General features: G+C 42.0%; 1 protein-coding gene across 1 annotated transcript in view; it reads left to right on the top strand.

Annotated features, from left to right (window-relative positions):
- Window positions 1–13,123, top strand: part of ATP6V0D2 (ATPase H+ transporting V0 subunit d2) — a 50,288-nt gene extending 37,165 nt beyond the window's left edge. Inside the window, exons 4-8 of the mRNA XM_031692320.2 lie at window positions 598–677; window positions 2,098–2,175; window positions 9,292–9,468; window positions 10,689–10,766; window positions 12,358–13,123. Of these exons, the coding sequence (XP_031548180.1) occupies window positions 598–677; window positions 2,098–2,175; window positions 9,292–9,468; window positions 10,689–10,766; window positions 12,358–12,519 (575 nt within the window). The 3' untranslated portion in view covers window positions 12,520–13,123. The remainder of the gene's footprint in view (window positions 1–597; window positions 678–2,097; window positions 2,176–9,291; window positions 9,469–10,688; window positions 10,767–12,357) is intronic.
- Window positions 13,124–15,065: the final 1,942 nt, after the last annotated feature.

The following is a 15,065-nucleotide window of genomic DNA, read 5'->3' as shown; positions in this document are numbered from 1 at the left end:
CATTTAAAACAGATTTTTAAAAAGAAAAAAATTACATCATTATTAAGTGTCTGATACTAAAAGAGCATCCCATGGCAGCAAGAGGGTGAGTCTGGAAGCAGACATTCGTGAGCATGAAGCCAGGCTCTGCCTGCCCCCAACCAGGTGACTTGGAGCAATTCGTTCTCCTTCAGTTGCCTCATTTTAAAAACAAGAGTATCTTACGATAACAGAGCTTTGAAAATTAAATAAGACACAGTTTTAAGACAAGTCAGTGGTTGTCAAAGAGTAAAACTGCAAATGGTAAATATTATTGTTAGATAAAGGAAGGGAGGGGAGGTTTCAAAAAGTAAACCAGAAAGTGAATAGTTCAAGGTTGTGAGGATTAAATAAGTGAAAGGGCATCCAGTGTTTAGCCAGGGCTTTGCACAGAGTAAATGCTTCCAAAGTAATCTCTCCTGCTGTCACCACTACTGTTAGCCTCATCGAGCGTGTGGCTTGCCATTGCACACTGTCCTAGGTAGGGGTGAGCGAAGGGTGGTGCATTCCAGAGACATTTGCTAGAGTTTATAATCATGTTTTGGTTAATTGCTGTTGTATTTTAATTTCTGCTTTCAGCTCCATTCTTTCAAGACTGTATGTCTGAAAATACTCTAGATGAGCTGAATATTGAAATACTGCGCAATAAACTGTACAAGGTAACTGCTTCCCCAAATACTATGTCCTTCTTTGTTACGTAATACATCATAACCAGAGTCCTGTATCAAATGTTACTTGCCCCATAGCCAAATTCTGAATGATGGAGCTGTGAGTGCTTGGAACAAAGCTCATAGTCCTGGTCTGTCTTCCAGGTAAATACGTGTATGTCAGTTTCCCTCCAACCGGCAAGGTTCTCGAGAGGACCCCATCCTTCCCTGTATCCTTAGCTCTTTATATGGTGCCTGGAATATGAGGTATCAGTTGGATGGATGGATAGAAGGTGGGTGGCTGGATGGATGAATGGGGTAACCACATCAATCCATTTCAGCACAACCAGCAGCCATAGTGAACCTTGTGTTATGTAGCATCCATCTCTGTCCTCAACCCTCAGAGTCCCTGAATTTCACAAGCTACTCGTCCATACAATTTAAATCTGCTGACAGCATGCAGCATACCAAGATGACCAGCTTGTGGACACTACATCATAGACACCACTTTGTATAATCCGGTCAGCTGTCTGCCTGGGCTTCACTGCCGCCATTTGAGCAGCTCTGTGCAATATGGGCTGAGCAAAACCTGTCCATTTTCACTTATATGACCATTGCATCTTTGAACACTCCCACGAAGTAACGCTAAATGAACACAGAATATATAGGATAAAATATATGCTATGCCATATATTTAACATCTATGCTGAAACATGGATCCTCTCAAAAGCATTGCATTTTCAGGCAACTTTCCTTTTCATATAAAGAGACTTATGTTGTTACAGGAGGCATCCCTGAGCTAGAGCTGACAGAAGGCACTACTCTAAGCATTTATAGGCATTAACTCACTTATTCCCCTCAGCAAAACTATGTGCTATCCCCATTTCTCAGATGAGAAACCTGAAGCATGGAGAGGTAAGATTTACATGGCAGCAGTCAGCTAGCAAGTCAGAGAGCTGGGATTCGAACACGGGCTGTCTGACTCTACCGCCCGGACTTTGCCTTTTCCGGTATATTTCTATGCTCAGTGCCCTCCCAAACGTGTCTCCTGAGCACTAGGAGAGATTACATGTCAGCATAGGACCTAATCTAGACTTTATTTGCTGAGCTCATAAAAAAGTTTGGCACCCTTGTCAGAATAGCAGGAATTAGCCATGTGAAACAATGCGAGAGCCACCAAAAAAAAGTGCTTGTTAAGTCATTATAAGCTCTGATCGGTGCAATTTTGTTCTTCTGTGGAGTTCCTTTTTTAGGCTGAGCAGTATGCTTCAATGTGAAAGTCTGCACCAAATTTATTATAAAATATCTCCCTATGGGAGACGTTAATTCAATTTCCATTAAGAAGCTTAATAAGCCATGGAAAGCTGATCTAGAAATTTCCAAAAGGAAAATACATTCATTTTATTGTTTTATAATTTTTCTTCTTTTTAAGTCTTACATCGAGGCATTCTATAAATTCTGTAAGAATCATGGTGATGTCACAGCAGAAATTATGTGTCCCATTCTTGAGGTAAGAAAGAGTCCTTGAATTTTTTTTATGCCCAATAATGTACTTACACACTTTTCATTTATATAATCCTACCAATGTTTTTTAATCTGAGAAGTTCCTTTATCTAGGAAAAAAAGCAATATATTTTATTATATATATATCATTTGATGTCTCCCAGTTAAAAGTAATATTTTCTTAGTTTTCTACATGGAAGAGTTATTTTGGAATTCAAAAAGAATAATGTTTATAGAAGTTTGATCATAATTCACTTTGATGTAGTATGAAGAAAGTAGGTTGTAATTAGCTGAAAATTTAGTATGCTGTGGACAGGTGGGGCACAATAGATACTCTTACAATAATCACCAACTTCCCTCCAATGAGGGAATATTGGGCAGCTGGGAACCCCCACAACTGGGCACCACTGTGGGTATCATTCCTTATGTAAATCCTAAAATTAAAAAAGGCTGCCCCGAGCAACCCTTGAGCATTCATTCCAGCCCTTGGCAGGAAGACTCTCTGGGTGGTGATGCCCACTTGGCATGCCCACTTAATCCTCACAGCCTGCCACATGCCACCGTTCGTTCCTACCTCTCCAATTGATGTTACACTCTTTTAGATTCCTCTTTATCATCACAGATTTCATCTGTGCCCAGGGCCCTCTTGCTTGCAAGTGTTGATCTACACACGCATGGGAGACTCAGGCCAGAGATCGGAAGGGACTGAGGGGAATTCTGGGTAGAATTTACGCCTGCATTTTACATAAACCTCTCTTGCTAGCTTCCTAATTCACCTGGATATTTAAAAAAGAAAAATCAATAGCATTCAGGGCTTAGAAAGCTCTTGGTTTGCCCTGTGAAACCAAGGTTTATCTTTATATATCTAAAGGATATCTTTAATCATTAGATGATCTGTTACAGTGGCTTCACTGGTGGGTAGATATTTAAATAGTTCAGTGACTTCTGATTTCAAGAAAAGCCTGGTAAGGATGACCCTTTAAGCAAGAAGAGGGGGGCAAAAAACAACTATCTGCATATATTTTAACCTAATGTTCTGAAACTGCATTTGATAAAATCAGTTCCCCTCAAAACGTCTAATTATTAAAATTTTACAGTTAGAGACGCCGTGCTATCGCCTGTTGAAACCTGGAAAGCCAAAGCTGCCCTTGAAGTGAAAACTCTTTGGAGAACTCCAGAAATGTTGTTTGCCCTTGTCTATTGTTACACAGAAAGTGGGCATTGATAAATAGCAATTTTTTTCATGGCATGCTAATTATCAGAAAGTGAGCTAGTCTCTTTCAGATACGCCGATCACATGACATAAGCAGCCTACTGACCCCATGACGCATCCCCTTTCTTTTCATAGATTTAACTACTCGCCACACTAAAAGAAGCCACCTTATCTATGGCATAATTCCTGTGCTTTAGAAATGGTCACGTACTTTATAACCACAAAATATGTGAAAAAAGAGTTATGTTAAATTTAATAACCTTCACACCTGTCAGAATGGCTATCGTCAAAAAGCACACAAATAACAAATGTTGGCAAGGATGTGGGGAAAAGGGAGCCCTCCTACACTGTTGGTAGGAATGTAAATTGGTGCAGCCACTGTGGAAAACAGTATGGAATATTCTCAAAAATCTAAAAATAAAACTACCATGTGACCCAGCAGTTCCACTCCTAGGTATAATAGCTGAAAAAAATATTAATTTGAAAATATATGTGCACGCCAATGTTCACAGCAGCATTATTTACAGTTGCCAAGATCAGGAAGCAACCTAGTGTCCGTCACTTGGGATAAAGAAGATGTGGTGTGTGATTATACAATGGAGTACTCCTCAGCCATAAGAAAGGAAGTTATCTAAAAGTTACAGCAAACCAGTGAATAAAACAAAAAAGAAGCAGACTCACAGATACAGAGAACAAACCAGTGGTTACCAGCGGGGAGAGGAAAGGGGGAGAGACAATATAGGGGTAGGGAGAACACGGGTTATTATGGGGTTATATGAAATCATATGTGTGAAACTTTTGAAAATTATAAAGCACTATATGAGTGAAAGAATCTTCCATTCAATAAAAAAAAAGAAAAAAATGAATAACCTTATGGAAGGTATATAGTGGCTCTGTTAATAGCCAACATTTATCATGTACCAGATACTGTCTTAAGTGTTTCATATGCACCAATTCACTTGGACTTCAAAGTAGCACAGTAAGATGGCTAACTTAGTACCTCTTTTACAGAAGGGACAGCTTAGGCACAGAGAAGGCTAGTAAGTTGCCTGATGTCACACAGCTAGTAAGTGACAGTGTCAGGGTTTGAAGCCAGGTTGCTTGTCTCCAGTTCTTACCTATTTCTCTGCTGCTACCTCTACATTAGAGTCACCATGCACAGTTCTTTTGTATAAAGGTAAGTGATAATTCTTAAGCAAGATTATACTGCATGTGCTATAAAAAAATCAGAAATAAATAAGAATTTTGTCTTTGCGATCCTCGGTAATGTAAGAAGGACAGCACAGTATTAAAAGAATGCTTATCACCAGGAGGATTTGGTCAAAATTATCCTATACGCTGTGTTCTCATTGTCCCTTTCCTATCCCCATGATACTACCTTATTAGATTAGATTTTTTTCAAGCTGTGTTAAAAATAAAAATCCACTTAGCTATCTTTATACATTTATATAGAAATATCAGTTATGCATGGTGTGCAATTACGACATTTTTCATACCGTCAGAAGAGGTTTGTCAGTTTTGTATAAATATATCGGATCGTGTAATTATTTCCCGTTCTATTTGTGCAGTTGCAGAGCAGTTACGGTTTATAAAGGTTTTCCATCCATATTCTCATGTGATCTCATTTGACAGGAGACCGCTAAAGACTTATATCGTGGAAAAAAGAATAACCCCAGGCTTGCAGGTGAACATTTGACCTAATTACAAGATTGTAACTTAATCCTGAGAAAAAAAAAAAGAAACTGACTTATGTTCAAGGCAAGTGTGTTGCAGTACATTGTTAGCCTTTTATTCCTGCTTGTCAGACAGGCTGTACGGTTAAAGAGACTGTGACAACTATTCTTAGTGTTTGCTTCACCTCCCCTGGAGCAGTACGCACGCGAGCCAGGCTGGGCTGGATCCCGTCCCTTCACTCTCCTCCATTGCCATCCACTCCTCTGCCCACTGCTCCCATCAGGGAGACCAGTCTCCTGTAAGAAACTGGCAAGAACATGTGACCTGATCCGCCCAGCCCTGTCACGATAATGGTTTTGAATACAACAACAGGGCATGGTTATCTTTTGCAACAGCAACAGAAAATAAGTTACAGTTTTAAAATACATGAGTATTGAAGGGAGGAGCAAAAGGAAAAGACACGCTGTACCACACAGGCTGACCGCCATCTGCAAACGATACAGGCTCGCGGGAAGCTAATACCACACCATTCACCCTCCTCCATCATCAGATGTCATGTCAAACCGTCTGCTTAGGGGTGGTCAAAGACAGGATAGCCCTCTTACAATTCAAAAATTATAGTTCTTTTCACTAAGAGAACACACACACAGAGTCTCTAGACTGTAACATAGTAGTAGACAGACAATTATAATAAAAGGGAAATTAAAGTATGATAAGGAGTCAAAGGAAGTCATGTACAATTAGGGAGGAAATAGAAGAGCTTCTTATGAAACAGGTTGTGTTTGATGGGACCCTCCACTGCAGGTAGATTTCAAACCGGAGCATTGTGGAGTGGAGTATGTGCCCTGCAGGCAGAGGGAACGAATATTGACAAGGACAAGAATTGTTGGAAAGAGTGTGGAGAGTTCAGATAACCTGTCTCTGATCATCCCTAAGCAGATGGTTTGACAGAGCATCTAATGACGGAGGAGGGTAAATGGTTCAGTCGCATCAATCCGAGTCCTCCCTTCTTGGCAGGGCGAGGGGCACCTCTCCTGTTCTCTCCCCGACTGCCCGTCCATCCCGCTTCCCCAGCTGCTTCCCCAGCCGCTTCCCTGGTGCCTGAGCTATGGCCAGTCCTCCAGAATGTCATGCTTTGCTTTGTGCAGCTTCTTCCCCCCGGGATGGCCTCTGCTGTGTTGCGCGTCTGCAGTGGTGACTGCCCCGCCCTGTTTCTCTCCTTATTAGTCTAACATCTGAGAACTAGAAAGCACCTTGAAGAACATCTGAGACAATGAACTCCATTGCTCCTCCTACCCTAACTGTTATTTCCAGGTTTCTTATTGCCATGTAATCTCCCTCTTGCATTTCTTCTCTTACCCCTGGAAGGTCTAAAATTACTGACAGGACTGGTTATATTCACTTGCCAGAGATAGCTGCCTTTGCTTCCAAATAAGGCCACTCCCTGCTTCTGGCTTACCCAGAACTTTCACAAGAGCAATAATCAAAAAGGATCAGAAGGAACCAACGCTCACGCTACTGATAGGAAACACCTGTTCTGACAAAAGAGTTCCAGTAAAATCTGTCGCAGGTCTGGACTTGTTATTAGTTAATTAGTCAAAAATCATACCTCAGAGCAATTTGTTTCAGCTTTCCTGTGCTTGGAATCTTGTTAAAATGCAAATTCTGGTTCAGTAGGTCTGGACGATGCCCTAGGACCCTGCATTTCTTTTTTTAAATTGCCATACAGTTGATTTACAATATTATAGTAATTGCAGGTGTACAGCAGAATGATTTAGCATTTTACAAATTATACTCCATTGAGTTATGATAATTGCTGTAATTCCCTGTGCTATACAATGTACCCTTGCTTGTTTTATACATAGTAGTTTATGTCTCTTTATTTTCATGAAATATAGTCAGTTACAATGTGTCAATTTCTGGTGAGCAGCACAATGTTTCAGCCCTACGTATACATACATATTTCGTTTTCATATTCTTTTTCACTGTAGGTTACTACAAGATACTGAATATTGTTCCCTGTGCTATGCAGAAGAAATCTGTTCTTTATCTATTTTATATATAGTAGTGAATATTGCAGATCTCAAACTCCCAATTTACCCCTTCCCAACTCCTTCTCCCCGGTAACTTTAAGTTTGTTTACTGTGTCCGGGAGTCTGTTTCTGTTTTATAGATGAGTTCATTAGTGTAGAATTCTGCGTTTCAAAACAAGCTTCCAGGTGATGTTAGGGCTACTGATCCATGACACACCCCTTGATTAGCAACATTGTAGAGTATTGGAGAAGTTTTAAAGTCCTAGAACCACAGACCATTCTGTTGGATTTAGTAAACAGTTAAGTTCTTCCCCTGCATCAGACATTGGCTATTCAAAAATGAATGATGGACAAGAGAGACATGATCCCTCAAAGATTTTAGAGCGTAGTGGGGAGAAACACACACACACAGATTTTAAAATAACATGGTAAGTGCAGGTTGCTCCAGGTGGATGGAGAAGGCTTTTTTAGCCTGAGGACACCGTGACAAACTCCCGTGGTGGGCAGAGGAGGTGCCTGTGAGGGACAGACTGAGATGAAGTGGTCAGAGGAGGCAGGAGGAGGACCAAGAGGCAGAGGAAACATGGCAACCAGAGGACTGGAGAGAACTTTCAGGAAGGACTTGGTGGTTGGATGAAGTAGAGAGCTCTGACGCGGGACTGGGAGCTTGGGTGCCTAGTGGTGCTCAGCACAGAGAAGTCAGGCCGTGAGTATCTGGGACCCACCTGAGACATCGTGTGGCCAAACCCCACCATTTACAAATCAGGAAACTGAGGCTCTGAAAGGAAGATCCCTTCTCCTGAGCCCCATAATTCTTAGCCACAGACTTAGATTTATGGATATCCAACCTGGGACTTTAAAGAAGAAAACCAAAACCAGGAAAGCACAACAAATCGTAAGTAGCACAGGGTTTCACTACGTAAAATAATCACACTGATGTCAACAATCAGAAAGGGACATTAACACGTATGGCATGTACTTTCCATTCTGAACACTCTGCCAGGCCCTCCCCTCTACATTGTCTTGTTCTATCTCTGATGGACCCCAACAAGTAGGATTTATTCCCATTTTCATGGAAGAGACATTTGAGACCCTGGGGGCCTACGTGAGAGAGACACACGAGTAATCGCAGAGGGCCTGGGGATGAAAGTTCAGTGGGATGTCAGGAGTCACAGGCCATTGTCACTGCTGTGTGATCCTTCTCTGGCAGGCGAGTCACTCTATCATAAGAAAAGGCGAAGCAGTGGGGAGGGTATAGCTCAAATGGTAGAGCGCATGCTTGGCATGCATGAGGTCCTGGGCTCAATCCCCTGTACCTCCATTAAAAATAATAATAATAATTTTTTAAAACACCTTTATTGTGGTATGGCTCCTATACAGTAAATTATACATATTTCAGATGAACACTTTGATGGATTTTGATAGATGTACGCACCAATGAAACCACTACCACAATCAAGATAGTTAACATTTCCATCACTCCCAAAGAGGTGCAATTTTCGAATTCCCAATTTATCCCTTTCCACCCCCTTTAATCCCTGGTAACTATAGGTTTGTTCTCTATGTCTGTGAGTCTGTTTCTGTTTTGTAGACAAGTTCATTTGTGTCCTTTTTTATAGATCCCACATGTAAGTGATATCATATGGCATTTTTCTTTCTCTTTCTGGCTTACTTCACTTAGAATGCTGATTTCCAGGTCCATCCATGTTGATACAAATGGCATTATTTTATTCTTTTTTATGGCTGAGTAGTATTCCATTGTGTGTGCACGTGCATGTGTGCATGTGTGTGTGTGTATACACCACATCTTCTTTATCCAGTCATCTGTCGATGGATATGTGGGTTGCTTCTATGTCTTGGCTATCGTAAATAGTGCTGCTGTGAACATTGGAGCACATATGTCTTTTTGAATTATATTTTTCTCTAGATATATGCCCAGGAGTGGGATTTCTGGATCACATTATAAGTCTGTTTTTAGTTTTTTAATGAACCTAATGACCTTCCCTCCTAAAAAATGAAATAAATTTTTCTAATTAAAAAAATTTTAAGTTTAAAAATAAAAGCAAAGGGAACATTAATAACACATGTCTGTATTATAATGAGACATAGATCTGGAAGAGAAAGCCAATCATTTTGACATGAATTTGTCTAGAGCTTTTAGGAGACGGTTCGATTTCACTGATTCCACATCTTGCAAATTCAGTTTGAGGCTGACAGACGTGCTTTTATCATCACTCTTAACTCCTTTGGCACTGAGTTGAGCAAAGAAGACCGGGAGACCCTCTACCCGACCTGCGGCAAGCTCTACCCTGAGGGGCTGCGGCTGCTGGCCCAAGCAGAAGACTTCGAGCAGATGAAGAGAGTAGCGGATCATTACGGGGTATGTGATCATGGTACCGGAGGATGGGATGTATTACCTTGAGCTGAGAAGCTTCAGGTGCTCCAAGAGCAATTAGATGCTACCAGGTTCCTTGACCGTCTTCTGTCATTCCATCATGATGTGTGGACTTCACCTAATATTTATTAGGTAGAAAGAAAGCAGTATCTCTTGCTGTAACATCTCTCCCAAAGAAATAGTTCAAGTTTCAAATCCAAGTCAGTGGTATTTTTTAAGGTCCCTGCCAAGCAAGTACTTGTTTAAATCTCCAAGGAATGGTCATTTGAGCTTTTTCTTTTTTCTTCTTCTGAAGTGCTAGATAAAGCAAGTCCCCAAGGGACTGGTGCCGTGCTCTGAAAGTGTGAGCTCACGTCAGGGTTACGTAAAGCAGCTGGACCCAGAGTCCTTTCAAGTGGCCACTAGGCAGACAGGGTTGGGGCGGGATGTGTGCGTGAACGACAAGGGGGAGTCTGGGTGCGCTGGTTTGTGCCACTCCCTTTGCTCAGCGGCCAGACATCGGGAGAGGAAAGAGGGCCGCTGTGTCTTTTCCTGCTCCAGCATCTAACTGCTCTGGGAGCACCTGAAGCCGCTCAGCCCAGGGTAACACATCCCATCCTCCAGTACCGCTGCTTCTGACTTGCAGACGGCAGCACGCAGACCCGCCAGGTAACTTCCCCAGAACTGGAAGGACACTCTTCTTGGCTTTGTCTGTGGGTTTCTGAAGCCCTCCAGGAAAGATAAGCCAACAAACAACGCGTGGGGCATTGCGGGAGGCTCTTGGCATAACACTGAAATTTGAGTTTCTCCCCAATTCCCCTTCCTCACTTGAAATGCCGTGTGAATTTTATCGGTTGTCACCTCAAAGAACCCGTGAAGCCATGCTGATCAAACCGCAGCCACTCATTAAGCCGCTATAGTGTATCTAACTAGCCCTAAGAATCAAATGCACGGATTAGCTCTGTACATTCAGAGCAGAACTGCATTTGCCTCTCGTCTTGTTGGCCTCACTAAGCCAACAAGATGAAATTCTATCCATCCATACACTTACTGCTTGGATTTTTTTGTATTTTCTCAAGAGGCTAAATATTCTACAAAAAAGCATTCAGGCCTTCTGGATAGATTTTTTAAAGCAGAGGCATAATTTCTCCATTGTTAGGGAAAATGGTGTAGATTTATAAAAAAAATAAAAATTTGTTAGCTAATTTCTTGTCTTTGTTTTTAAGGTATACAAGCCTTTGTTTGAGGCTGTGGGTGATGGCAGCGGGGCAAAGACACTGGAGGACATGTTTTATGAGCGTGAGGTACGATATAAATGGAAATGCTCCTGGCTTATTCTTTTTCTCTTACTCTGGGTATTAATTTTTTTTTTTTTTTTTTTTTACTTTGGGTTTTCTTTTTACAGTTGATCGGGCCAATTGATTAGGTACATTCATAGTTTGAATGGGTATCAGTATCCCTGCCTTGGAGAGTCAGGGCCGTGTGGTTCACATGTGATGGATTCTTGTGAGACTGTCTTATCCAGACAGACGTGCACATAGTGAAACTCTGGAAATAATGCAGCTACTCCATCATTAACTAGTGAAATGGAGCTAAGATGTTCTCATGATCACATTTTGACATGTCCTCATGGTGCACACTATGTTCATTGCGTCCCAGTCTCTAATCCGTCCCATCTTTAAGAATGACTTCTCTATGCTTATAGAATATAACTCATGGGCACAATTATAACACTGAGGAATTATTTGTATGGAAATCCATCCAGTCTACATTATTTTCTTTCCCTAAAAAGGCAGAAGAATATTTAATCCATTTATAGCCTATTCCTGGGCCACTGAACTGTTCAACAAGAAGGGTGGGTACCCCTTTTTAAGGTTCCCAAAACCTGGAGACTTTTTTTCTAGTGTATTCTATTCCTTTCCCTAAAACCACCCGTCCTTCCATCTCTGTCTAACTGGAACTAACAGAGAACCCTGAAGTTTACCCAAACTTGAGGGTTAGACTGGCTCTGGAAAGCAATGTGGGGGGCTTCCTGGAAGTCTTTTTCTAGACATTTTCCAACAGCTCTTTCAAAAGAAATAAAAACAATGCAAATTATCCTATATAGAAGGATGCTTTACAATTCCATGCTGTTGCACTTCGGCTGCGAAGACAGCTGTTGAAGAAGCTGCCCTGGGGAGGAAAAATGCGAGTCTGTTCCAGAGCAGGGAGCCTCTGCTCCCTAACTGCTTTGCTGAGGTTTTCAGAACTGTGTGAGGGACTCGGTTCCTCGCCCTCTTTTTTCAAAATGGAAAAGAATAAGGGAATTGTTCCATTCTAGACTATACTCCAGTTAAAAATTTTTTTTAAACCATTCTGCCTTCTGCAGAAAAAACCAGCTCAACTGTATGTCAGGTCACTGCAGGGCATCCTAAGGGAACTTATAACATCACCTAGTCCACATTCCAGAGGTCCGTGACTTTGACCTGGAAGGGAGTTCAGTGGCCCCAAAACTGGTTTAAAATTTTAAAAGTTGAGGCCAAGGAAGACTACTTTACCTAGATGAGACAAGCCCACTAGCGAGAAACCAAACAAGTATTACTACAAAGTTAACCACACACACACACAGCCCGAAGTCCTCCCAGGATCTCTGTGCTGGCAGTGCTGCTAAGATTTGGAGCTTGTCTTGTGCTTTTACAAACTTCCCTTTTAAACTCCTGTTGTCTGCCTTGACCTGCAGACAGCTCTCCCTTTAGATTTGCTACTGTTTCCCTCTGTTTTCCCCGATTTGGACATTGTCTATTTAAATACAGATAAGCCCCCCATAAGCCCGAGTCAGTCTGTAGCTTAGTGTTATCTTGCTAATGTAGCGTGCTCCAGGCAAGTTGATGGGCCATGTTTTCTTTCCTTCCTCAGGTGCAGATGAACGTGCTGGCGTTCAACAGGCAGTTCCACTACGGTGTGTTTTATGCGTACACAAAGCTGAAGGAGCAAGAAATGAGAAATGTCGTGTGGATAGCCGAATGCATTTCACAAAGACATCGAGCTAAAATTAACAGTTACATTCCAATCTTATAACCCAGTTGGGGGTGGGGGGGGCTCCAAGGCAGAAAGTCATAAATATTAAGAGGAAGTTACTGAGGGGAATAAAAGGAATTGCGTTCTATGATCTAGATCACACCAAAGTAAGCCTCACTGCAGACCCCCCGGAAACGCAGCAAACCAACCCCAAAACAGTGTTTCATTTTCCTCCAGGAGCCTTAAATCTTGTTTTCCCACTTGTGTCTCATTCTTCACTGGGCCTTAGACATTCATTTTAATTAACCCTATGGTACTTCTCCTATTCTTGTTTTGTTCTTTTCAAAATCAAATCTAATAAAACGTTTCACCCTTGCTTTCCCATGCTTCCCCAAGGGCCCAAGTACTGAGCATCTGCTTTACTTTTTAACTGTCTGTTTCTTCCCTAGGTCAACAAAACCCCAAGGCTGTACATAGCCAACGGATCGCATATGGCAGAAAGTACCGTAATTCTTCTAATACACTTTGATCTGGTAGTCTTGGGAAAGCTCCACAATTCCAAATCATATCCCCTAGACGAAAGTTGTGTTAAATTTGTTGTTAAGCCTTCTACTTACAACTTATTTTCTCACAACTTTCTTTAAATAAAAAGTAAACCTTTCTTCCAGTTTCTTCATACTTTTCCTGAGAAAACAGTGACCCCCACTAGTTATATTTTATTCATTCAGAAGCATAAACCACAGAGGCAGTTTGCAGGATATGGATTCTCTGTAAAACCTCAGTAGAACTGATGCATAAGGCTCCCGAGACAAAGAAAAGGCAACAAACACCACTGAAATGCTTTCTTTAAAAATAAAGAATTCCTAAGTAGAAAATCTGTATTCACTATTTTTAAAAATTAAACATATATACATACTTGAAAGTTCTTTAAGTGAGAATATTTACAGAGAATATGCATAAACTGGTATCAAGAATTAGACACATGGACAAGAAGTAAACCAATTCTTCTGCAAAAGTTCAACTTTTTTGGTAGAATATTTTCACAATTTTAGTGATAGGAATTTTTTTTTAATTTTTTATTGATTTATAATCATTTTACAATGCTGTGTCAAATTCCAGTGTTCAGCACAATCTTTCAGTCATTCATGGACACACACACACCCACTGTCACATTTTTCTCTCTGTGAGTTATCATAACATTTCGTGTATATTTCCCTGTGCTACACAGTGCAACCCTGTCTATCCACTCTACAGCCTTGAAATCCCAGTCTATCCCCTCCCACCCTCCACGCCCCTGAGTGATAGGAATTTTTAAGCATAAGGTGGAACAAGGGCTCATAGAGCCAGAAGGAGAGCCAAGCGCCCAGCCTCTCACCAGTGCAAGAGGCCCAGGCCACACCCTAATTCTGACAGCACCAAGGCAGGCGCCCTGTGCAGGGCCCCAGCGCAGATCATTCAGCTGGACCCAAAGAGCTTGCTCCGCATGTGCAGCCTCTGGTCCGGGAAGCACCCTCCCCGACTTGCCCCTGCAGGCAGCTGCTGTCTGCCACTCTTTTTGAGTCCTGGATGCCAGGAGACACCAATACTGTACATTTTTCACCTATGGTGTCTGCTGTACTGGAAGGTGAGGTAAGACTCTGGGCTTCTTTAAAGGTTGACATCAAAGATGCTGATAGGAAAGAGGCGATGTTACCGAGTCCAAACTCATTCTGCTTAACGCACAAGAGACCAATAAATTGGGAGACGAGGTATTGGGACAAGAAATAACAACTTTATCCAGCAGATCGAGAAGATGACAGACTAATACCCTGGAGAACCATCTTCCCCATGTCAGAATTCAGGCAGCTTTTATATTAAAAAGGGGAAGGGGTGGGCTGGTTGTTGCAAACTTCTTGGTGTCAGAATCCTTTGTTCTTGCAGCTGTCCATGAGGGTCAGGTGTAAACAAGACAAGTGTTATTTTCCATTCTGCAACTTTCAATCTTTATATGAATAGGAAAGTATTCTACCCTTAAAGGCCAGAGCCTTGAGAATGGGCTCGCCTGTCTGTCTCAGGCCACAGGCAACATTCTTTTACAAAAGGTGCAGAACCAGCGTGACTGAGCCCAGGAAACAGGGCACAGGGTCAGAGCCAAAGGAACAGGCCGAACATGGAGTCGGATTTGTTCTTGCCTATTACAGCCACTTAGAGAAAGTGGATGGTTCTCAGACCAAGCCCCTTCCCACCCACCTCTGCGTGAGGTGGGTGGGGGCCCTTCACGGCCACATCTCTCTTTCCCTCCACATAAGTAACGAAGATGTCAAGCCCCACACCCCTTCCCTAGCCACCGAGTCTAACCGCTGTGTGACTAGAGAGGAATTTCCTATAACCTCACGAGATAAATAAAAAGTACCGCTCTCAGAGAAGAGGACGCACACCCTGCAATGTGAAGAACCTGCCTCGGACTTACAGCTTTTAAGTGTTGCTGGGCTCAGACTTCTGTGTCATACCTCAGGGGACTGTTCCCCACTGGAGAAGACAGACCTTTGAAAAACATTTCCTATTTGAGAAAATGAGGCCAACAAATCAAGAGTACAGAGCAGCAAAGAAAACAATGCGTTTCTTTC

The sequence above is a fragment of the Vicugna pacos genome, chromosome 29, assembly GCF_048564905.1.
Source record: "Vicugna pacos chromosome 29, VicPac4, whole genome shotgun sequence".
Classification (NCBI taxonomy): domain Eukaryota; kingdom Metazoa; phylum Chordata; class Mammalia; order Artiodactyla; family Camelidae; genus Vicugna; species Vicugna pacos.
This window is presented reverse-complemented; position numbering and strand designations above follow the sequence as displayed.